At 36.1% G+C, this 23,558-nt stretch overlaps 1 protein-coding gene across 2 annotated transcripts in view; it reads left to right on the forward strand.

Annotated features, from left to right (window-relative positions):
- LOC127646485 (ATP-dependent 6-phosphofructokinase, muscle type-like) overlaps nucleotides 1-23,558 on the forward strand; it is a 48,550-nt gene that overhangs the window by 12,293 nt on the left and 12,699 nt on the right. The window contains exons 5-24 of one of the 2 annotated variants that reach the window (XM_052130180.1): nucleotides 854-1,019; nucleotides 1,128-1,172; nucleotides 2,641-2,749; nucleotides 2,880-2,975; nucleotides 3,088-3,180; nucleotides 3,309-3,434; nucleotides 3,755-3,819; nucleotides 4,406-4,469; nucleotides 4,633-4,779; nucleotides 4,898-4,968; nucleotides 8,192-8,279; nucleotides 8,667-8,819; nucleotides 10,185-10,349; nucleotides 10,453-10,514; nucleotides 10,677-10,788; nucleotides 12,911-13,010; nucleotides 13,152-13,257; nucleotides 13,381-16,401; nucleotides 19,584-19,647; nucleotides 19,755-19,834. In XM_052130180.1, coding sequence (XP_051986140.1) covers nucleotides 854-1,019; nucleotides 1,128-1,172; nucleotides 2,641-2,749; nucleotides 2,880-2,975; nucleotides 3,088-3,180; nucleotides 3,309-3,434; nucleotides 3,755-3,819; nucleotides 4,406-4,469; nucleotides 4,633-4,779; nucleotides 4,898-4,968; nucleotides 8,192-8,279; nucleotides 8,667-8,819; nucleotides 10,185-10,349; nucleotides 10,453-10,514; nucleotides 10,677-10,788; nucleotides 12,911-13,010; nucleotides 13,152-13,257; nucleotides 13,381-13,516 — 1,904 coding nt within the window. In that variant the 3' untranslated portion in view covers nucleotides 13,517-16,401; nucleotides 19,584-19,647; nucleotides 19,755-19,834. Of the gene's footprint in view, nucleotides 1-853; nucleotides 1,020-1,127; nucleotides 1,173-2,640; nucleotides 2,750-2,879; nucleotides 2,976-3,087; nucleotides 3,181-3,308; nucleotides 3,435-3,754; nucleotides 3,820-4,405; nucleotides 4,470-4,632; nucleotides 4,780-4,897; nucleotides 4,969-8,191; nucleotides 8,280-8,666; nucleotides 8,820-10,184; nucleotides 10,350-10,452; nucleotides 10,515-10,676; nucleotides 10,789-12,910; nucleotides 13,011-13,151; nucleotides 13,258-13,380; nucleotides 16,402-19,583; nucleotides 19,648-19,754; nucleotides 19,835-21,203; nucleotides 21,403-21,593; nucleotides 21,765-22,723; nucleotides 22,966-23,558 lie in introns of those variants that run through there. The other variant, XM_052130181.1, reaches the window with a different exon arrangement.

The raw sequence follows: 23,558 nt of genomic DNA on the forward strand, positions 1-23,558 counted from the left end.
GTTTACAACGTCATTTCCGTGCCATTCAGACTTATGTCCACTGCACTAGCCAGTGGCGTATGTCAGGGCAATTATTAATTTGCCATGGAGGCCGCAATAGGGGGGCGGCCACCACCAAGCAGACTATTTTGCATTAGGTGAGGGACGCTATTACCCTGGCCTACGAGGTGCGTGGTCAAGCTTCGCCAGTAGGAATCAGGGCTCACTCTACCAGAGGGGATGCCTCCTCTAAAGCCTTGGCTAGAGGTGTCTCTCTGCAGCATGTTTGTGATGCGGCAGGCTGGTCCTCTCCACACACATTCATAAGATTTTATAGTTTGGATGTTCATGTCACTCCGGGCTCTTATGTCCTTGAGTCAACACCACAAGCTCATGTCTGAGACCTCTCGCGCTCTTGTGAGCACAACTACACAACCGTAAGGGTCCGGACATCCACAGTGCGGCGGCGTGGGTATTCTTGTTCCCAAAGCACTAAATCAGCATAGCATCAAAGTGTAGCTTTTTTTTGACGTGTTGCACACATATTCACAGCTGGTCACACCTTAAGTTGTTCCCAAAGCGCTAAATCAGCGCAGCATCTCGTTCCGCTTTTATCAGGGAACAGGGGTTACAGTTAAGTAACCCGAGATGTTCTTTTTGTAAGAACTGCCAAAGAACCCCAGAGAAACCAAATAAGACAGCATAAAGTAGAATTATTGTGGCATGCCTTTCTCAGAACTACCATTCCCAATGTGCTCTGGCACCCTTTGCTATACTTCATCAATTCAGTACCTATTCATGAATGTGTTCAAATTAGAGTGATGATGACCAATGTCACTGGATTTCTGAGAGCAAGAAATTACTGTTTTTATAGGTAAGATCACAGCAGAGGAGGTCAAGCGTTCATCGCATCTGAACATCGTTGGCATGGTTGGATCCATAGACAATGATTTCTGTGGCACAGATATGACCATTGGCACAGATTCAGCTCTACACAGGATCATGGAAGTAGTGGATGCCATTACAACAACAGCTCAGAGGTACGTACAGACAGACACACACATGCAAAAATGTGATCAAATTATGAAACTCCTCATATACAGTACAGAACCTGATAACTTGATTTAACCATTCTGATCTCCTTGCAGTCATCAAAGAGCTTTCATTTTGGAGGTGATGGGGAGGCATTGTGGGTATGTTGCAGTATATGAGAATGCATGTTTCATGTTTATTGTATGTTTGTATACAGTGTTGGGTGTAATCCAATTCTAAAGTAATTTATAATTATAATAATTTATAATTACTTTATATGTAATCTAATTTAATATGTAATCTAATTACTTTTAGTCAAAAAAGTAGTGTACTACATTACATTTTCAATTCTTGTAATCATATTACAGTTTCAATTAATTTAATTACTTTTAAGTACATTTTAGGGTTATGCTTATTTCTAATATATTATTTATGTAGAATGCATGAATTATGGCCTCGTAATGAGTCATTGTGAAGGATAAATGTGAGGTGCTGAGTGTATGATTTGTGTGTAACTAACAGTGTTGGGTAAGTTACTTAAAAATTGTGATCCCCTACAAGTTACTAATTATTTCTCTAATATTACTTTACTATTGACTTAATTAAAAGTAATCATATTACTAACGCAATACTTTTAAGTTACTTTCAAAAACACTTTTCCGCAAATTTTCAGGACTCACAACCGCATTCTCTGCAAACCTGAGCTGTTTGAATGGAACCGCATTGGATAACTAGTTGTTAGTCACATCATATAATGTGAGAGAGCAATGGTGCACTGTAAACAAGCGTGTCTCGTTTGCATGTAGGGTTTCGTTAACTCACAGAGATGGAGATATGAGCTGTTATCCGAATATCCAACCGCTGTCTTCCACTGGCTTCTCACGGGTACAAACCACGTGAGACAAAAGCTGTGCTCTGCATGCAGTTAAAAAGCATTCAAAGACGTTGTCGGTTAATTATGATCTGATGGATGAACTTGTGTTTAAACTCATGGTTTATTTAATAATGTGGAGTCAATTGTGAAAAGACATGCCGGTGTTATGGACGTCTTGTCTTTAATATTTACTACAGTCACTGTCGCTATGGATACAGCTGTAAGAATATGGTTGTGACTTCAGTTGTTTGTTCATACAGACAGTATTCAAACCGCTAATATAAGATGTTGTATGAACAGGACATTTCAAGACTCACACCTGTAAGTGAATGCAATTAACCCCAAACACTGACTGTGTGAATATAGCCCTAGTGTAATTGGATTACACCCAACACTGGTAACAATGAAATTTGAATTTGTTGAGTGGAAAAGTGTTTTAGAAAAGAACTTAAAAGTAAAGTAATTTGAAATGTGATTACTTTTCCAATGAGGTAATTAGTAACATAATCTGATTACAATTTTTAGATAAATAATTTGTAATTTGTAGTGGATTACTACTTGTAAGGGACCTCCCAATACTGCTCGTATATTATCTGTTCTACATCAAACTTCTAAATCTTAAACTAAGCCATGTTCTGTAATTTAGAATATTTTGTTGATAAATAAATATAGAAACAAAAAAGCTGCAATAGTATAGTTAGGAAAGACTGCTGTCTCTAACCAAGAGTGTTTGTATGTGTATGTGTATGTTGTAGGTACTTGGCCTTAGTTACTGCCCTGGCATGTGGTGCAGACTGGGTTTTTATTCCTGAAATGCCTCCAGAGGATGGCTGGGACGTCCATCTATGCAGAAGACTAACCTATGTAACATCTAAACGCATATTTATTGATTGTAATTATTACTTATCAGTGTCATCAACATTATATTCTTTCTAATATAATTGTATTGTCCCCTCCCCATGTACTGTATGTGTTTACGTGATATATTGTTCAGCAAAGAAGCATTGGCCAACGTCTGAATATCATCATTGTGGCTGAAGGAGCTTTAGATCGCCAAGGCAAACCCATCACCTGTGACATTATCAAGAATGTAAGTTGTGAGTTGCACACAAACACATGATGAAATATGATCATAGCTTATGATTTTTAATTAGCTGGTACTTGACATGGCTCATGCCTTGTGTATGTTTGTGTTGTTTTAGCTGGTCACTAAGAAGCTTGGCTTTGACACACGTGCCACAATTCTGGGTCACGTGCAGAGAGGAGGAACACCTTCAGCCTTTGACAGAATCCTGGTATGATCTTAATTCATATCCTGTTTTAATATGTGATTTTTTACATTACATTACAATTTGTTTAAATACCATATTTGCAGGCATATGTCACTGAAGAAAATGTCTTACCATCTGTCTCTTGTTCTCAGGGCAGTAGGATGGGTGTGGAGGCTGTGATGGCATTGCTGGAGGCCACTCCTGACACACCAGCATGTGTAGTCAGTCTGTCTGGAAACATGGCTGTCCGACTGCCCCTCATGGAGTGTGTGCAAGTGGTGAGGTGGCACAAACAAGCACATCCCTGTAAATTCTGAATTCAGTAACAACATTGTTGCTTCAAAACTTGTATGACCAATTTACTGACCTCTTTGAGGATGCATAAATACTTACCATTTGATGTATTTTTTTTATGTGGTATTCCAAATCAAATCTATCAAACTGTTTTTTTCACTAATTCACAAATTCGGATATGTACGTTTTTTTATCTTTATTTTATCTAAACTTATTTTTATTCATGTTTTTATTTATTTGAAAATAAATTATAGTCCCTTTGTACTCTCAATATTTAAGTTTTAATTCCTCATTCCTTGTTTAGACTAAAGAGGTGACCAAAGCTATGGCAGAGGGCAACTTCGAGGAAGCTGTTAAGCTCAGGGGAAAGTGAGTTTGTCATCCTATTTTTGTTCTTATTTTTTACACTGTAAAAATTGGTAACCTCCAATTGTTGCCTTAAGGTTTTATTTCTACTTGATCAGGGTTTAAAATTAACTTTTGTGGCCACAAAACGTGATAAATGTAACCAGAGACTGAAACTTCGTGCATTTATTTGGACATTTTACTTAGACGAGAATGATTTTAGTTTAGCAGGACACAAGCCTAATGACTGAGGTGACCTTTGGAATATCTGAATTTAAACATGGACAGTTAGAACAGGAGTAGGATAGAACAGGAGGAAAATGTGTCAATAATTTATCGATAACTCATGGAAGTTCAGATTTTAACCCCTTAATTCTAAATTGTACTTGCCTACATATAATCTAAAAATAATAATAAAAAAAATTATAATAAATAGCCTAAACATTTTTAGAAATCTTTAACTACAATGTTCACAGTTGTAATAAAAATAAAGTCTTATAGATTTTTTACTGTAGCATTTTTACAGTCTTTTTCCATTAAAATTACAAAACAAATTTACAGTGTAGCTGATGACAAAATTTTTGATGGATGTGCTGTTTCTCTCCTGCAGGAGTTTTGAGAACAATTGGAACACATATAAGCTCTTGGCCCATGTGACCGCCCCTGACGTGAAGGTGTGTAACAGCATCTGCAGATCACTCATTTAGAAGTCACTTTATATTTATCTCTTTTATTTGGGCTCTACTGTATATGTGGTTGATATATATATATATATATATATATAATTTGGAACCTCTGCCCTTCTCTCACTCTTTTCATCCCTCTCTCCTTCTGTAGAGTAATATAAACATAGCAGTACTGAATGTGGGAGCTCCGTGTGCAGGAATGAATGCTGCTGTCCGTTCAGCGGTTAGGATTGGAATCCTTCAAGGACACAACATGTTAGCTGTGCATGACGGCTTTGAAGGACTTGCACACGGGACTGTAATCTCACTTACTTGATGAACCCATGAGTCCATTTTATGAAACTTTTTTGAGTGATGATTTAATCTATTGCTCTTTCTGTCTCTTTTTGTCTCTCTTTATCTGCTGTCATTTCCAGATTGAACCAGTCTCATGGGCCTATGTGGGTGGTTGGACAGGCAAAGGCGGTTCTAATCTAGGAACCAAGAGGTATTACAGAGCTGTTAATTTATTGTCCCTTTGAAGTGCCTTGACGAGCTCAGTTTTCTTTGGCCTGAAGTGCAAGTGTTGCGCCATTGCAAAACACAAGTGGGCGTGGGTAGGAGTGTATACGCTATCTGTGTGTGTATGCGTGCAAAGTGTGGGTGGGTGTTTTGTATTTTAATGAAGTGGCACAAAGCACAATTTGCTATTTTCCTGCAAAATAAGTCATAGCGCTAAGAAGTTTCCTCTATTCTCAGTGCAAAGTCTAAACTCAGTTCCTGTATTTGCTGTTTGGAGATTCCATCAGCTGTTGGTAATTTATGTGTTATACCACGGTCTGTTGAATGCTTGATTGACGGATTTTCAAAGGTGTGTAAATATTTGTCAAGTAAACTCAAGGCTATGAAGTAGTTCCAGGTCTTGACAGCATAATGGTTCCATATAATTTTGCTAAATTATTTCAGTTATTACAGGCTACCACAACAAAATAACCAATTAAATCAAAGATGCTGGTTAAGTACATTGGATAAGAATGTCAAAAAATATCTATAATATTATACATTAGTTTCAATATTGGTTGAAAAGCGCCCTCGCTCTTCATCATCGCCCCCACACTAACATACGCTCACAACTCGTGACTTGATCAATACAACAGATTCTATTAGAATTCTAATATACATTTTAATACGTGAAACTTTTATGTTTCAATGTATTTCGCCCTAATCAGCCTCACATAGCTATAAAGGAAAGCACCGCATTACCCCTCCTCCTCCTCTCTCTCTCTCTCTCTCTCTCTCTCTCTCTCTCTCTCGCTCAAACACACACACACACACACACACACACACACACACAACCTTGTTACTCCAATGCCGAAAAGCAGCACATCCTCCGTTGCTAGTTATAAAGTGACATATTCAAACTAGCAACAAAGGCTTGAGCTGTATCAAAGCGAGATACACTTGATCAATACAACATCTATATTATCTGAAATATCTGTTTTTATTTATGATCTAATTTGTATTGGTATATCTCCACCTGTTGTCATAGAGTGATTTTTCTTTGAAGTCACTGCAAAAGGGGCTGGTGAAAGAATTTGGAGAGGGTAAAAAGTTTAAATTTGGGGAGGTAGTTATATAAAAAAAAAAAACTTCACCTCTTTGTTATTTGCATTTTATTTTAGTTTGAAATGCAATTTTTTTTAACTACACCATCCTTCAATAACAATTAATTTGCAAAGCTTGGAATGTATTATGACAGTTCACAAACAATCCACACAAGACATGACCCCCAAAAAATGAACACATCATAGTCCAAAGCACAGTGAAATTACGCACACATATACTGTTGGTGCACTGAGGTGCACATCGCCAGAAACAAACCGAAACTGTCAAAGACGTCCATCTTCAAATATGACCTATACATACACCAACAATAAAAACGGCGCAGATGGGCAAAAGAATGCATCCACGATGTGTTTGTGCTCAAAGCAACACAGACAGCAGCTGAATGAGAGAATTGCTTCTCCCTTTCAGAGATGTAACTTGAAACTGCATCTTTTAAAAGCACCACAAGATATGTATCAAGTGGTCAAAGATGTCTGTCTAGTGCATGAGCATATTCAAAAATAGTCCAGATGGGTCTCCTTTGGTGTTATGTTTGGAATAGTTAGCCGGGCAGGGCAAAGGGTGCGATGATGCATTTTGTTGGATGTGTAAATACAAATGGGCAATGTTTCATGACATCAAGAACAGACAGATTTCAAAACGAGACGATTCAGCAGGGTGGCAACTATAAATGCTCTTTTTAGACTGGGAGGAAGTTTTGAGTTAGAAATTTACAGTATGTTTTTATAGTACAGTTACCTCTTATATGTCTTAATATCAAGGAAAAGCCAATACAATCACTGTTAATACTAGCCATGATTTGTGTCAGTAGATCAGTTTGATTAATAATACTTTCATTCTCTATAATTTAATGGAGCCTTCATCCAAGTCCTGACAAGAACCACATTTTACATGCTTACAAGAGGAGCATGTCACTAGAAATATGCCTGACATTAAACAAGGACGCAGTTAATGCACAAAAGAACGTAAGTCACTCCATATTTCTATTCGCCTAATTAATTGCATGCAGCCCGTTTACACTACCAAATTTGAATTTGTATCATTTCGCATAATGCTGGGCTTAAAATAGGGCCTAATATATCAATATTTTGAATCACAATACTCTAAATATAAAGAATAAAGAACACTTACTTATGCTGTATGTCCCAAGATCAGCTGCATTAAAATATAAATAAACTCCAGTGACTAAATAAACTCCCATTCAGAAATGATTACCCCTATGCCCTATTCCCTTCAAAGACAATTACCCTCCACTGCGAGAGCTTTAGAGAGCTAAAAGATGACAATAGACATCACGATTTTTAATGGAAATTCTGTTTGGAAGGAACCTACAGCATGGATAGTGCTACCTTCGAATCATCAGATGTACAGTATGGGGAGGGTGCGTTCTCATTCTAGAAAGCATTATTGTACAAAATTAGTGCAGCAAGTTGTGAGTCATACATTTTTCTGGGTCAGTTTAGCCCAAGACTGCAGATTTTGAAAAGCTTTTATCTTTTATATAATAAATGTCCTTAAAGCAAAAAGATATGGACTAAAAGCAGCAAAATTTTAATTTCACAGGATCTTTACTTTATGAAAAATGTATTAACAGGAAATTACACCTTTTATAGTTCTTTAAAAAACTGCAACCACATTTCCGTTTTCATATGTAGTCACTATTACATATAAACATCATACATATCGTCGTTTAATTTCTTCAGAGATGACCGTACTGCTTTCATAATTGTATTTTTTATTATGAAGCTCATTTAAAGGAGGATTTAAAAGGTGAAGTTTATTCTTTATGTTAAAATACTTTCTCCTATCCCAGTTTAATGTTCAGAGACAACTATAAGTAAGCCATTAGGTTGTCTTCACAAAGAGTATAAACAGTGGCACTGTAGTGTCTTTAAAACCTTGTTCTGTTAATTTGAGACATCTGACTTTGAGTTTGGGGCGAGACTACCTGTTGGCGCAAGCAATGCCAGAAGAGGAAGGTGTGATTTTGGGAAACTTGTTTGCAAACAATGATCCTTTTTTGCAATTCTGTTTGCTGTTACAGCATTTATCTCCTTGACAGAACCTATTTTTCTCTCTCTTTCTTACTCCCTCTCTTCCTTCAGGAACCTGCCAGCTGGTATGATTGAAGACATCAGTCTGAATATCGCCAAATTTAACATTCATGCCCTGGTTATCATTGGTGGGTTTGAGGTGAGAACATAAGAGAAACTGCTGCTCTTCACACACACACACACACACACACACACACAAAATAACGGATGAAAATTCTACCGTTATTTACTTTCTTTTCATTTACTATTCTGACTTTCTTTCTTTAATGGAACACAAAAGGAAATGTTATGCAGAATGTTAGCCTCAGCCAAATTTCACTTTCATTGTACAGGAAAATATGCAATGAATGTGAATGGTGACTGAGACTAACGTTCTAAGTGAGCAAATTATGACAGAATTTAAATATTGTACACACTAAACAGCATTAACAAACTAAAATAAATAAATACATTTATCTTTTTTTTTTAGGCGTACCTGCTCCCTCACCTTTCTTATTTCTTCTTACATATTCTCTCTATTGTTTAGGCCTTTGTTGGAGGTTTGGAATTAGTGACTGCCAGAGAAAAGTATGAGGAGTTGTGTATTCCCTTGGTAGTTATTCCAGCTACTGTGTCTAATAATGTTCCTGGGTCAGACTTTAGTATTGGAGCTGATACTGCCCTCAATACCATCACAACAGTAAGAAGCATCCACTTGAACCACACAACCAAAACATACTAATACATGTTTGTGTGCAATATGAAACTATGCAATCCAGACCAGGAATATTAATCCCCAACTATATACAGCAGAGTTTACAATTGGAAATAAATAAAACGTTTTAGGATTTTGACAAATTTCATAGTAAACAATTAAATGATCTCATTTAAAATTAGAGCTGTCCGAATTAATGTATTAACGCATGCGATTCATTAAAAAAGTACAAAAATCCTTAATCGGCATTTACGCATTTACCATTAATACAGCATAAACCAGCATAAACACTGGCTGGAAGGGCGAAAACTTTTCAGTGTGTCCTCCCGGAGTCATTACACTGACACACACTTCACAACACACACACAACAGCACTTCCGTGTCAGTGATAAAATGATGAAGAAAGGACCTCTTAATGCTATTTGATGTACAAAACAAGCCCAGATGGGACTTTCATTCATTTATCAGCCCAGGTAAACCACATTTTAATTACCACAGAAGCACTTCAAGTCTTAACTATCACCAAAATGCAGAATGAGATGTTTTTGTTTGCAATCGCATTTCATGTGAAGTTTAAAGCTACGCTTGACACTGGTGATGATGCCCTGATACAAACCATGAATGCAGCTTCACAATTGCCATATTAAAGCAGATAGCCACAGTCTACAGGCAAATTAATATTGTAAAGGATGAGAGTTTCAGAGATTTAATGCCCATTGCAATGATAATGCAACCTTTGGGGTGACTAGATCTTTTAATTAGTCAAACTCCCAATTAGACTTTGGGAAACGTTTAATGTTACTTGAATTGGTGCGATTTTAGTGCATTTCTATCTTTATACTGAGGAAGGCTTAAATTGTTACATATTGTTTTGTTTTCCTTCCTAAGACAGAAATAAATGCATTTTTACAGGAAAATAATATATATAGTGTCAAATTTCAGCACTTTCAAAATTTGTGATTAATTGCAATTTACGATTACACGTTTTTATCGGCTGACAGCTCTATTTAAAATTAATAAGAAATATTAAGATTATGCAATATTTTTAGGCCACTAATCAAATTGTTAGTTTCTTTGTAAAATAATAATAATAATAATAATATATTCTTGCTTAAGATGAAGCACACAAGATGCTCTTTGATAGATTCTCAGATCATGCTGGGATAACATGGATCATCAGGTTTTGCACAAAGTTGTGGAGTCCATGCCAGCTCAATTGTATGCTGTCATTAAAGCAAATAAGGGGGTCTTACAAAACACACATTCAAACTGTTGTGATGATGAAAAAATAGAAAAATGCAAAACGAAGCAAATTTTATCTTATTTTTTCTTCTTGTGTGCATTTTTAAGACATGTGACAGGATAAAGCAGTCTGCTGCAGGAACAAAGCGCAGGGTTTTCATTATTGAAACTATGGGAGGATTCTGTGGATATCTGGCAACTATGGCAGGACTGGCTGCTGGGGCTGACGCTGCCTATATTTATGAGGAGCCGTTTGGCATCCACGACTTGGAGGTGAGGCACAGTTTCATCTTGTTTGATTGGATTAGTGCATGAATGGATGGGTTGATGTCATTTTATTTGTCTTTTAAATTATTCATTTCTGATTGGGAGGTAGACAAACGTGGAACATTTGTTGGAAAAGATGAAGACCACAGTGAAAAGAGGCCTCATCCTCAGGTTTGCCTTTCTGTCCCATTCTATGTTTCCTCTGCATCTTTTCCCTCTTATCCTCATTCTCTCTTTCTTGTTCAGTCAATTTATGTTGTAATATAGACAAATGACTTTGGTGTTGTTTTATTCTTGTGCCAGCACTAATAATATCAAACTGTTTTCCCACAGGAATGAGAAATGTAATGCAAACTATACCACAGATTTCCTTTTCAACTTGTACTCAGAAGAGGGCAAAGGAGTTTTTGACTGTCGTAAGAATGTGCTTGGTCACATGCAGCAGGTCTGCGCAAACAATAATGATAATATTCTGTGTTTTTAAGACAACATGTAATCATAAATTAGATATAATCTATATACTATCTTAAAGAATATTCTGGGTTTAATACAAGTGAAGCTCAATCAACAGTATTTGTGGCATAATGTTGATTAATACAAAAAAATGAATACGACTCATCTGTCCTCATACAGCCGAAAGTATTGGCATTGACATAAATTTTGTTTTTTGCAAATTGTTCTGCTTCAGTTGTTGTGGTGTTGATTCGCAATGTTTATCATACATTAACTTTATCACAAAAAACTAAATTTCACAGTTTTTTGGTCCTGGCACAAAATTACCAGCCAACATCATTTCAGTAATCATATCAGCAGCACCTGGGAAAGTGTGAACAAGTACTAGTCAGGTAAATCACTCTTTCATTCTGATTGAATTATAAGAGCAGACTGTTTGCTATGAAAGGAGGGAAGAAGTGCTTCCAATCATTGTGTTCTTGTTATCATCGCTTTGCATCAAAATGGCCTCACATGCAAGGAAATTGCTGCAAAGAATATTGCACCTGAAAGAACCATTTACCAGATAATCAAGAACTTTAAGGATAGAGGTTTAACTGCAGTGAAGAAGGCTTCAAGATGTCCCACAGAGACGGAATCGTGTCACCACCAGTGCAGAGCTTGCTCAATATTGGCAGCAGGTTGGTGTTAGTGAATCTGCATGCACAGTGAAGCGAGGACTTTTGGACAGTGGCCTGGTGTCAAGAAGGTCAGCAAAGAAGCCACTTCTCTCCAAGAAAAACATCAAGTACAGACTGAATTTCTGCAGGAAGTACAAGGATTGGACAGCAGAAGCCCCCTTCTGACTCTTCGGGACATCTGGAAAATCAATAATTCGGAGAAGAAAAGGTGAACGCTACCATGAGTTCTGTGTCAACAGTGAAGCATCATCCAAGGGAGTGGGCTCTCTCACAATTCTGCCCAAAAACACTGCCATGAATAAAGAATGGTATCAAAACGTCCTGCAAGAGCAACTTCTCCCAACGATCCAGGAGCAATTTAGTGATGATCTATGTATATTCCAGCATGATGGAGCACAATGTCACAAGGAAAGTGCCTCGGAGATCATTACATTGAAATTTTGGATCCGTAGCCAGGCAACTCCTGGATCTTAATCCCATAGAGAACCTGCGGTCAATCCTCTAAAGGCGAGCGGACAAGCAGAAGCCCACAAATTGTGATAAAATCAGAGCGCTAATAAGTCAAGAATGGATCACCATCAGTCAGGATTTGGCCCAGAAGCTGATATCCAGCATGCCAGAGCAAATTGCAGGTTATGAAGAACAAGGGTCAACAATGTAAATATTGACTCTTTGCATAAATTGAGTGTTTTTGCCAATAAAAGCCTTTAAAACATAAGAAACTCTTATCATTGTTTTATGGTTTGATGACATTACATTATTATGGCAACTAAGTTGTAAAATTGGCTATAACTTTACACAGAAAAGGTTAGTAAGTAATTGTATCAAACTGGCAATTAAACATGTATATTGTTAATGTTTAGTTGCTTTACTTTTAAGAAAAACCTTTATGGATTGGCACCATTCATTTCCATTGTAAGTAGTAGATTTAGTGGATCTTTGCTTTTTTAAAGAAATCTAAATACATTTTTGTGGAAAATCAATATTATGCCACAAATGCTGTCGATTGGGCTTAACTTATCTGTAACTCAGAATCTTCCTTTTAATACATGTTACTGATCTTAATGTGAACAAAGAAAATATTAATAAAGAAATGTAATAACTTGCTCTGCCTCTGAAACGACTTCTCTTTCGGTTGACATCACCAAGCCGTCTTATTGTTGAACCCCTCTCCTTTAACCACGTTTCATATAGAGGCAACCTATCACAATTCCCAATGGACACAGTTTTCTCATTGAAAATCCTGTTTCACTCTAAAATCATAACTTTACAGAAGTAAAATAGGCTGTGCCATTTCATGTTGTCTTTAACATAAAAACTGAGTTTTCTGATTAGTCCTAATGATGTAGACAGGCAATATCATATATATATATACATTTTCCTTCTTATTATCACAGGTCACAATTACTAACTTGCTTCTGTAATATTTTACAGGGTGGAACCCCTACACCATTTGATAGAACATTTGGTACAAAAATGGGTGCTAAAGCTGTGCTGTGGCTGACTGATAAACTGAAGGATTGCTACAGACATGGTGAGTAAACTTCAATAGGCAGGGCTAAAGAAAAGCAGCACCAGAAGAATTGTAATTTATGTAAATATCATTACAATTTACATGCAGACTGAAGTGTGTGCTAATACATTTCCCCAAATGTTTTTGCTCCTATATGAGCAGGGCGTATCTTTGCTAATACACCTGATTCTGCCTGTGTTCTGGGAATGAAGAAGAGAGCAATGGTCTTCCAGCCTCTATCTGAGCTCAAAGGGGATACAGACATTGAGTGAGTGATCCCTCATTTTACTAGTGTTTTGTTTTATCTTACACATTGTCATTCACTGGGGGAGTCCTTCCTTATCACTGCATGCTCAAGTGCTCACTCTCTCTGCCTCTGTTTCTCTTCCAGGCATCGTATACCGAAGACTCAGTGGTGGCTAAAGCTTAGGCCCATTCTAAAGATTCTGGCCAAATACAAGATCAATTTGGACACATCAGAGACAGCTACTATGGAGCATGTTATAAAGAAGAGAGGAGCAGTCTAGACTGTACACACACAAACACAATTACAGTGAGGTAGCGAAGTTTATGAGCCATAAGTTCCAACACAATAATAACTTAATTTAAATTTAGTTACAGAATCTAGTTAAAGGGATTGTTCACCCAAAAATGAAAATGATCTCATAATTTACTCACCCTCATACCATCCCAGATGTGTATGATTTTCTCAGATTTTTAGAAGAATATCTCAGCTCTGTAGGTCCATACAATGCAAGTGAATGGTGACCAGAACTTTGAAGCTCCAAAAATTACATAAAGGCCACATTAAAGTAATCCATCTGACTCCAGTGTTTAAGTAAGGAATAGTTGACGACTGACCATTGAATTGTTCAAAAATAATGCACACCCAGATATGGTAATGCGGTCATGACGCAAAGAAAGTTACACCTCGTGTGTGCATTATTTTTCAATAATTCAACTGGCCCTAGTAAATTATTCCACTTATATAGCAATTACCACACCTTAAAACATAGTTCAAGGTTTTATGTCAAGACATTTTTGTCCATAAAACGCTCTTGTGAGTGGAACTACTTTATTCCGCCATGGATTCAGCGTCATGGATACAGCCTGACCCACTGTTGATAGTTTGAAAATGTCACTTTAGAACTAGCAACAGTGTGTGTGTGTGTGTGTTTGCATGTGTGCATGAGCAAAAGCGAGAGAAAGAATAAAAGACAACAGAGAGATTGTGTTGGATTACCTGTGTTTGCAGCTCTCGTCAGCAGAAACATCGCTTCAAATTGCCAAGATGCAAGTTTAAGTATACTTCTCAGTGTCACCATTTTTGTATATAGGTTTCTGGTTGCTACATAACTGTTTTATGAAGTTTCGTGGGTCTGTTGACATCGCTATGTGTCAGGCTCCCAAGTATGTGTGTGGAAAAATAATGTGTGTGTTAGGGTGGGTGAGAGAGGGGAAGTGGGAGCACGAGGGTGCTTTCCAGTGAGGCTGATTAGGGCAAAATAAAATTAAACACCTGCACATAAGTAATTTTGTATAATTTAGAAACTGATGTATTTTGTGTGTGAGAGTGTGGTTGAGACGAGAGTGAAAGAGAGAGAGAGGGAGCACAAGGCCACTTTTCAACCGAAATTGAAATAAATGTAGTATATTATAGACCTTGTATGTAATTCTTATCTGATGTATTTATCCAAAGTCATTGTTTTATTTGGTTATTTTGCTGTGGTAGCCTGTACAGCTATTTGAAATAACTGAAATAATTTGGCAAAGTGATATGGAACTGTTATGCGGTCAAGACCTGGAACTACTTCATAGCCGTGCGTTTACTTGAAGAAATATTGCACACCTTAGAAAGTCTGTTAACCAGACAGAATCAATAATTTAACAGACCTGTTGTATAAATCTATATCTTCAGAGGTGATGTAGTGTGGGTGAGAAGCAGATCAATATTTAAGTCCTTTTTTTCATAAATCTTCACTTTCATTTTCAAAATGTGAAAGAATATGAAAGTGAAAATGTAGATTTATAGTAAAAAAAGATCTTAAATATTGACATGTTTCTCAGCCACTCAACATCACTTCTGAAGATATAGATTTAAATCTTATGGATTACTTTTGTGCTGCCTTTATCTGATTTTTGAAGCTTCAAATTTCTGGTCACCATTGACTTGCATTGTATGGACCTGCAGAGCTGAAATATTCTTCTAAAAATATCTTTGTGGTCTGCAGAAAGTCATATACATCTGCAGTGGAAATAATAAATAATTAATTAATTAATAAATAAATAATAAAAAAGATATGTTGTTGGGGTGAACTGCTACTTTAAGAGTATACAAAAACATCTGACAAAAACACAGAAACATGTTTTTTCACAACTAGATTTGATGTTTGACAATGTCTGGTTTAAATTGTGCACATTTTTAAAAATAAATCAATCTAATTGCAAGACTACACTCCAAAAAATATTTTAGCCTATTTTTAAGATGAATCCATTTCAGTTTAATAACAAATTTCCATCTAATTGTATTGCCTAATCTTTAACTAAATAAAATGTATAAATCTTTTTTTTTTTTTTTTACTTTTAAGGCTCTCTCTCTTTCTCTCTCCCTCTCTATTTCTTTAATGTCCTGATGAGTCATGTGTGAGTTCACAGTATTTTCTTGCTCAAGCAGTTTGATGTGTAAGAAACGAGCACCTTTCTCGTGGTGGTGAAATAAAGATGCTTTCATAAAACCGTTTTGTAGGGAACTTTATTTTGAATGATTAAAAGCAGAATATTAGGATTACGAACAAATTTGATGTACAAATATTTCATGAATAACACAACATGTTAGTCCAATGACTGTGAACGCTGAATGCGGATGCGTTCACAACAGCGCCGCCATGTGTCGAAAATTGTAATAGTAAAAACCGCAACCTTGAGACAACGATTATAATGTTTATGCTATGTATTTGTTTTATACATATCAATAAGTGCTACTTATTGTTTCCATATAATATTAAATAATAATGTAAATATTTTGAAGGTAGCTAGCCTATATTGAAGGGTTGAAGCAAGTTACTTGGCGTGTGGGAAAGTGAAAAATGAAAAAGTATATGCACATGAACTAAATCTAGACAGGAAGAGGTAAAGTGAAATGACCACACTTTGCTTGTAACCTTTGAATTTCGCACATCCTCTTTGATGTAACAGATATAGATCCGTACTTGTATCTCAAAACCTCGTTAGCCCCCTACATAGACAGCTTGTTTGGACATCCTTGAGGCGTGCTGCGCTTGTGTGGATGATTTTCTAGGATGCTTTGAAATGCTGTCTAGGTAGGAAGCTCACGAGATTTTAAGACACAAGTTGTTGATAATGACGCCCAGCACATTGACGAGCTGATTTCAAACGACCTCTCACATCTATGGTAAGAACATTTATTAAAATGAAAATGTTTACTAGATTTTATTGTGATAAATATATAAACCTTATAAGTTACTAGGTTTTGTTCAGTCTTGGAACTTTAGTAGGCCTATGATTATGAGTTTCCTAATAATAAGTTCAATTAACAAATACAATTAAAATAAAATTGTGATGGTATGCTAACTTCGGAATTAATGTTCTTAAATTAGCAGTGAAGTGTGTATATATATATATATATATATATATATATATATATATATATATATATATATATATATATATAAAAGGAACGGTTTACCACTTTGATAGATAAATAAGAACTCTTCAGGTGAATTGTCGACTTTATCCACTTTGAAAATGTACCAGACTTCAACAACTACATAAAATTATGCAACATGCTGTTAAACAGATGTTAAATCTTTTTAATAGCACAGTAGTATCTTTCATTTCATTCTGTGTCTTCTCTATTGTAATTTTAAACTGTGTAATGCTTGTATTTTGGGGTCCTCTCTCTTTCTGTTTAATTATAATATAGTCAACTTCATATTTTGGATAACTACAGATCTACATAGTTTCTTTCAAATCATCAGTATGTATTTAATAATGGACATTTTGAATTATTTCAGTCTCTCAAGTGCTCCCAATAAATATTTGATTTAGATGATTTGGATTTCAGATTTAATTTTTCTTCTGTATGTCTAGTGTGATGTTAGAATAGGCTACATAGCCTACTGTTACATAGCCTTCTTCACTACATATGTATTATGAAACACCATCTGGTGCAGCCTGTCTCTTCTCTGAAAGTTTCCGTTAGTTAAACAAGAGCAACCCACAATGGAAAATGTGTGGTTGCTCTTCTTAAAACTTTGTACAAGTTATCTTTAAAATTAACAGCTGAGGGTTTGCAAATCTACTGCTATAATCTAATTTGTTTTTATCTTACTCTTGAGAACATTATAATGTTTGCATCTTCCCTTTGCTGAATTACTGTCTCTGAACTAATTGAATGTTGAATGCTACAAGTGGTTTTGTATTTTGTGTGACTGTCACCTTGATCTCATTTGAAGAAGTACTGTATGCAGACTTCCTTCTTGTAAGGGCTGACTCACTGTCGCCTGTCTGGTGTTGTGAAAGTTCTCATGCGTAAAAATACAGCAGGGTAATTTTAAAATGGTGTTTCATATATACACTGCATGCACAATTATTAGGCAAGTGATTCTGATCTTGTGATTATTTCCATGCAAATTTTCCAACTCCAAACCATATAAACTTGTATGCTTATTGGATTCAATCATTTTCAGGTGGTATGTATTTGTGTAATGAGGGAGGGTGTGGCAAAAGTCACTAACACTTTATATCAAGGTGTGCCTAATTATAAGATAGCTTCATTACCTCAGGTAAAATGGGCCAAAAAATTAGATTTAACTGGCACTGAAAAGTCAAAATTTTCAGACGGATGCAACACTCTTGAAATAGCTAAACTATTTAGGCGTGATCACCGGACAATCAAATGTTTTGTTGTGAATAGTCAACTGGGGTGCAAAAAAACACATGGAGTAGAAAAGGCACAGATTAACTGCAAAAGACTTGAGAAGAATTAAATGTAACTCTACCAGGAACCCATTATCCTCCAATGATATAGGATATCCTCCTATTCCAGAACTGCAACCTACCTGGAGTGTCCAGAAATACAAGGTGCCAAGTGCTCAGAGATATGGCCAAGGTCAAGAAGGCTGAAACACGACCACCACTGAATATATTCAAGTTGAAACATCAAGATTGGGCAAAGAAATACATGAAGACAGATTTTTCAAAGGTTTTATGGACAGATTAAATGAGAGTGAATCTTGATGGACCAGATGGATGGGCCCGTGGCTGAATCACTAATGGACACAGGGCACCACTTCGAGTAAGGCACCAGAAAGGTGGAGGAGGGGTACTGGTATGGGCTGCTATCATTAAGGATGAGGTAGTTGGACTTTTCTGAGTTGAATATGGACTGAAACTCAACTCTCAAACCTACTGCCAGTTTCTGGAAAGTACTTTCTACAAGCAGTGGTACAGGAAGTAGTCCACAGCATTCAAGGAGACCATGATCTTTATGCAGAACAATGCTCCATCACATGCATCCAAGTACTCCACTGCTTTGCTAGCCAGCAAGGGCCTCAAAGATGCCCAAATAATGACTTGGACCCCCTTCCTCACCTGATCCTATAGAGAACTTGTGGTCCCTTCTCAAACATGAGATTTACAATAAGAGAAGACAATACACCTCTTTGTACAGCATTTGTGAGGCTGTGGTTGCGGCTTCAGCGAAAGTTGAGCACGAACATTAAAACAGAAGAAACTGACAGACTCCATGGATGGAAGGCTCATGGCAGTTAATGAAAAGAAGGGTGGCTATATTCATCACTGAATATTTTTGAAAGGCCAAACATTTTTATTTAATTGTCATTTTGTGTTACTTATTTGTTGCACTGACTCTAAAAATTTTGAATAAACCATTAAGTTGGGAGAATTTATTTTTGTAATTTAGTTGCCTAATTGTGCATACGTATATTCCCCTGAGAAAGACCAAACTCACTTTTTCTTTGATAAACATTCAGATTTGAGGTTCAATAATATTTTGGATTGACTGAGAGCATTGTGTTTGTTCAACAATAAAATTAATCCTGAGGAATACAATTTACCTAATTATTGTGCACTCAGTGTATTTAGATTTGTTACTCTTTATTACTGTGCATGTCATATGGTAGCCTATGATGTTGTGTGTCATATGTTCACCATTAGCACTGAGAACTATGCAAGAGAGAGAGAGAGAAAACTAGGGTCTGAATGTTGGTTCAAAAGTTTTTTTTTTTGTTTGTTTGTTTTTTGATATATAAATGTATTAATGCATTTGTTCACTGATTAATTTTATTGATTATTTGTTCATTGCCTATGTAATGGCCAACGCTTTGGCAATACTGTACAAGTCATGCCAATAAAGCTCATTTGAACTGAACTGAGAGAGAGAGAGAGAGAGAGGGAGAGAGAGAGAATCCTGTTTTTTTCTCTTTCTTGATTTTAAGCCTTAAATGTAAAAAGAAAACACAAAATTAAGTAACAAACTTAATAGAATATAATCCTTAGAGGAGCAAGCAGATCACATAATAAAGCTTCTGTTCTCTTTCTCTCTCTTTGCAGGTTATGAAGTCTATTGTGATAGTGACCTTTCTCCTTCACTGTGTGGGACAAAGGCCGATACTAGGTAATGCACTTGAACTCACATCCATTGCTATTTAGATAAATTAAACGAGCCATTTCTTTCTCCCTTGATGCTTTTAATATTTGATGTTCTCCATATATGCATTTCAGGGCAGGAGCCATTGTGTCAATCTTTGCCTTCATGTTCTGAATGTATAACGAGTCCTGGATGTGCGTGGTGCACACAGACGGTAGGCAATGTCATGTAAACAGCAGAGAATGAGTGATTTTATTATTTGCAGGATGGAGCTACAAATGACATACTGCCAAATGATCTTGCCACATCTCTGTCAGCTTCACTAAAGAAACTAACAATGAATTGTCAGTCAGCTGGTCAGTCATACACTATAAAAACGTTTTTTTAACTGCCATTATTTTCAAGATTCAAACATTTTACATAATATGACTGAATCCAAACCAATGAAAGTCATTTTCAAGGGTCAGATCATATAGAGCTAGCAAGGGGTGTTTGTTTTTTGGTAACCTGTTCAGCAATTGGTACTCAAGGATTGAATTACATAAATTGGATCAAATTTAACCTGGTGCTACAGTCCATTCTGCATGATCAGAATATAAAAGATGGGAAGATGGACCAAATGCAGAACTAGGATTGCAGAGAAACAAAGTGTCCATTATATATTCAGCACTGGCAAAATGTGTAACCTTGTGCTTTGCTTTTTGCATCTCACTGGAAGCGTGGTACCTGTGGTTGAGCATGTTTTTCTATGCAAACTAACCAGCTGCTTCTTTAGCAATGCACATTTATATAATGATTATTTTTTACACTCCTCACATGGTGACCTGCAGTGACCTATTTTCCTAACCAAAGCAAAACAAATGGTATGTTATGTATGTACCATTGTGAAACTTTGACATATTTAGCAGTATGTCTTCGTCAACCTATTATTTTACTCAATAATCATCTGAAAATCGATTAATTAAACAATCTTTTGTATAAAAAGGTCTAAACGTTTGGATACATTTAAGAAAAAAATTAAAAACAATTATCAATTACATTAAATCATATGATGAAAATATATTTTGATATCAAACTGTTGATACATCTATTTAGTCCTGTTTAGATGTGTATTATTATTAGACATGTTAGATATGAGTAGATATTTTAGACTTGTTTAGACATATTATACAATAATTGATATCCATTTCTTAACAGATGTATTTTTTTTTATCTCAAATGATAATTGAGTGGCATAAATGGGGTCCCATTCCACTTTGTTTCATTCACAGTCTATAACAGGCTATTTCACTTTAATTATTCATTCTTTCAGTTCTTTCATACATAAAGTTTGCACTTTTGAAATTGAGGAAATTAAGCAGCCTCGTTAATAGACTGCAGTAAAACACATACTCTGTCACATGCTGAAAATGTATAATATGCAAACAGAAGTACATACCAGAAACAAAATGTCACTTTTAGAAAAAAGAAAAAAGTTTGTTCGCTTTCATCAAATACTTCAGCTCTGGTCATTGTCTTTTAATGTGAAATATTAGTACATCATGCTGTTACGTGAATGTAACTAACATTTCCTTGTGTTGCAGGGCTTCCTGAAATCAGGTGAATCTAATGAACGGCGCTGTGATACTCCTGAGTCTCTTCAGACTAGAAGTTGTAAAGAGGAATATGTGATCAATCCTGTAAAACATCCCAAGACCTACATGAAGAACAACGACCTCAGCAGTGATGCTGAAAATGTGGTCCAGCTTAAACCTCAGAATGTCAAGATTAAACTCAGAGTTGGTAAGCTTGACAATTCTGCTTTGACATGCAGTAAACAACATAAAATTGCATGCTACAACATTGTTAGAAGTAAAGCTTCAAGCCAGACCCTCAATGTGAACCATTTTCATCAAGCATCATTTTGAAACTCTATTAATATTATATTGAGAATCAACTCCCATATCCTTGTATTCTTACTTTCAAATGTGCAGGAGTTCCATATGAATTCAACATTGAGTTCAAGAGGGCGCAGGGTTACCCTATAGACCTGTACTACCTAATGGATCTGAGCTATTCCATGAAAGATGATCTGGAACAAATTAAAACCCTGGGGCAGAAAATACTTAGAAAGCTGAAGGAGATCACACAGACTGTTCGAATCGGTGAGACTTCTAAATGACGATCAAATCTGTACCACAATTTTTTTGGTTGCCAGGGTGTTATGATATTTTTATCACATTGGTATGCAAATGTTTGGGTGTTCTGGGTGGTTGTATATACTGTGAAAGTCCATAGCAGAAATGGTGCAGGATGACATTTGTTCTTCCGTTGAACAAAAATTAAGATATTTTATAAGAATATCTCAGCTCTGTAGGTCCTTTTAATGAAAGTAAATGGTGACTAGACCATTGAAACTCCAAAAAATCACCAAGGCAGCATAAAAGTAATCCATACTACTACAGTGTTTTAATATACAGTATGAATTTTGAAAGCAATGCAATCAATATTGAGAAACAGATCAATATTTCTATTCTTTTTTTTTTCTTTTTTACATAAAATCTCCATTTTCACTTTTACATTCAGAAAGTGAAAGTGGAGATTTATAGTAAACGAGGACTTAAATATTGATATTTTTTCTCAATCTCCTATCATATCGCTTCTGAAGTCATAGATTTAACCACTAGATTCATATGGATGACTTTTATGCTGCCTTTGTTTGATTTTTGAGCTTGAAAGGTCTGGTCTCATTCACTTGCATTGAATGGAATTACAAAAATAATTCTCTAAAAATCTTTGTGTTCTGCAAAAGAAATAAAGGCATACACATCTGGGGTGGCATGAGGGTGAACATATGATGAGAGAATTTTCATTTTTGGGTGAACTATCCTTTAAATATACAAATCTGTAATTTTTTAGGGCTGTCAATTAATTACAATTTGTAATCAAATTAATAACATGAAGTGCCAATTAATTGCTTGTATCACTATTTTCTGAAAAAGGCCCCTAAATAAAGATAATTCAGTTTATATTTTACATATAAGAGCTACATTTCTGTAATTTATCAAAACCTACCTCTCTCTCTCTCTCTCTCTCTCTCTCTCTCGTTATTACCATCTCTCAGGTTTTGGCTCTTTTGTTGATAAGCAGATGTTGCCGTACGTCAGTCAAGTGAAGGAAAAACGTCAGAACCCCTGCCCCAATCGTATAGATACCTGCCAACCAGCTTTTAGTTTTCAAAATGTGCTGCCATTGACTGACAATGCCAAGGAGTTTAAAAAGGAGGTTAGCAAACAGAAAATCTCTGGCAACCTAGACTCCCCTGAGGCTGGTCTGGATGCTATAATGCAGGCTGCAGTCTGTAAGGTGAGAACTGTAATACTACGAGTAAGATCTCTGTAGGGACTGGATTTTTTTTAGAGTAACAATTTTTTATTGATTCTCATAAATGAACACAGAAAAACAAAACATATATACGCAGAATCAATCTTAACCCCCACAATTACCACTTCCCCTTCCCCTCCCAATCCCCAACCCCACCCTGGCCCCAAAAACATCCCTGTGGTCACAAATTATATAGAAACACAAACTAAATAAATAAAATAAACAAATAAATAAACAAATACAAAATATAATAAAAATAATCACCCATTCATAAATTATATATACTCGCCCCATTTTTCCACGAACCCGTTGTACTTCCCCATTCTTTTAAACAACTCCTCTTCAAAGGCTGCCACCCTTCCCATCTCCGAGCACCACTTCTGAAAGGCTCCAGCTGACCTCCAGCCCCTTAAAATTATATGTCTGGTGATCAAGACACTGGTTAAGACCACGCTCTTTATGTTTCTATTTTCAAAATGATAACCAAGTGCCTAATACATCGCACATCAGACTCTGAACCTTCAACCAAAACTCTTGGATCTCAACACACCACCAAAAGACATGGTTTATGTCTA

Source organism: Xyrauchen texanus, chromosome 7 (assembly GCF_025860055.1).
Source record: "Xyrauchen texanus isolate HMW12.3.18 chromosome 7, RBS_HiC_50CHRs, whole genome shotgun sequence".
Classification (NCBI taxonomy): Eukaryota; Metazoa; Chordata; class Actinopteri; order Cypriniformes; family Catostomidae; genus Xyrauchen; species Xyrauchen texanus.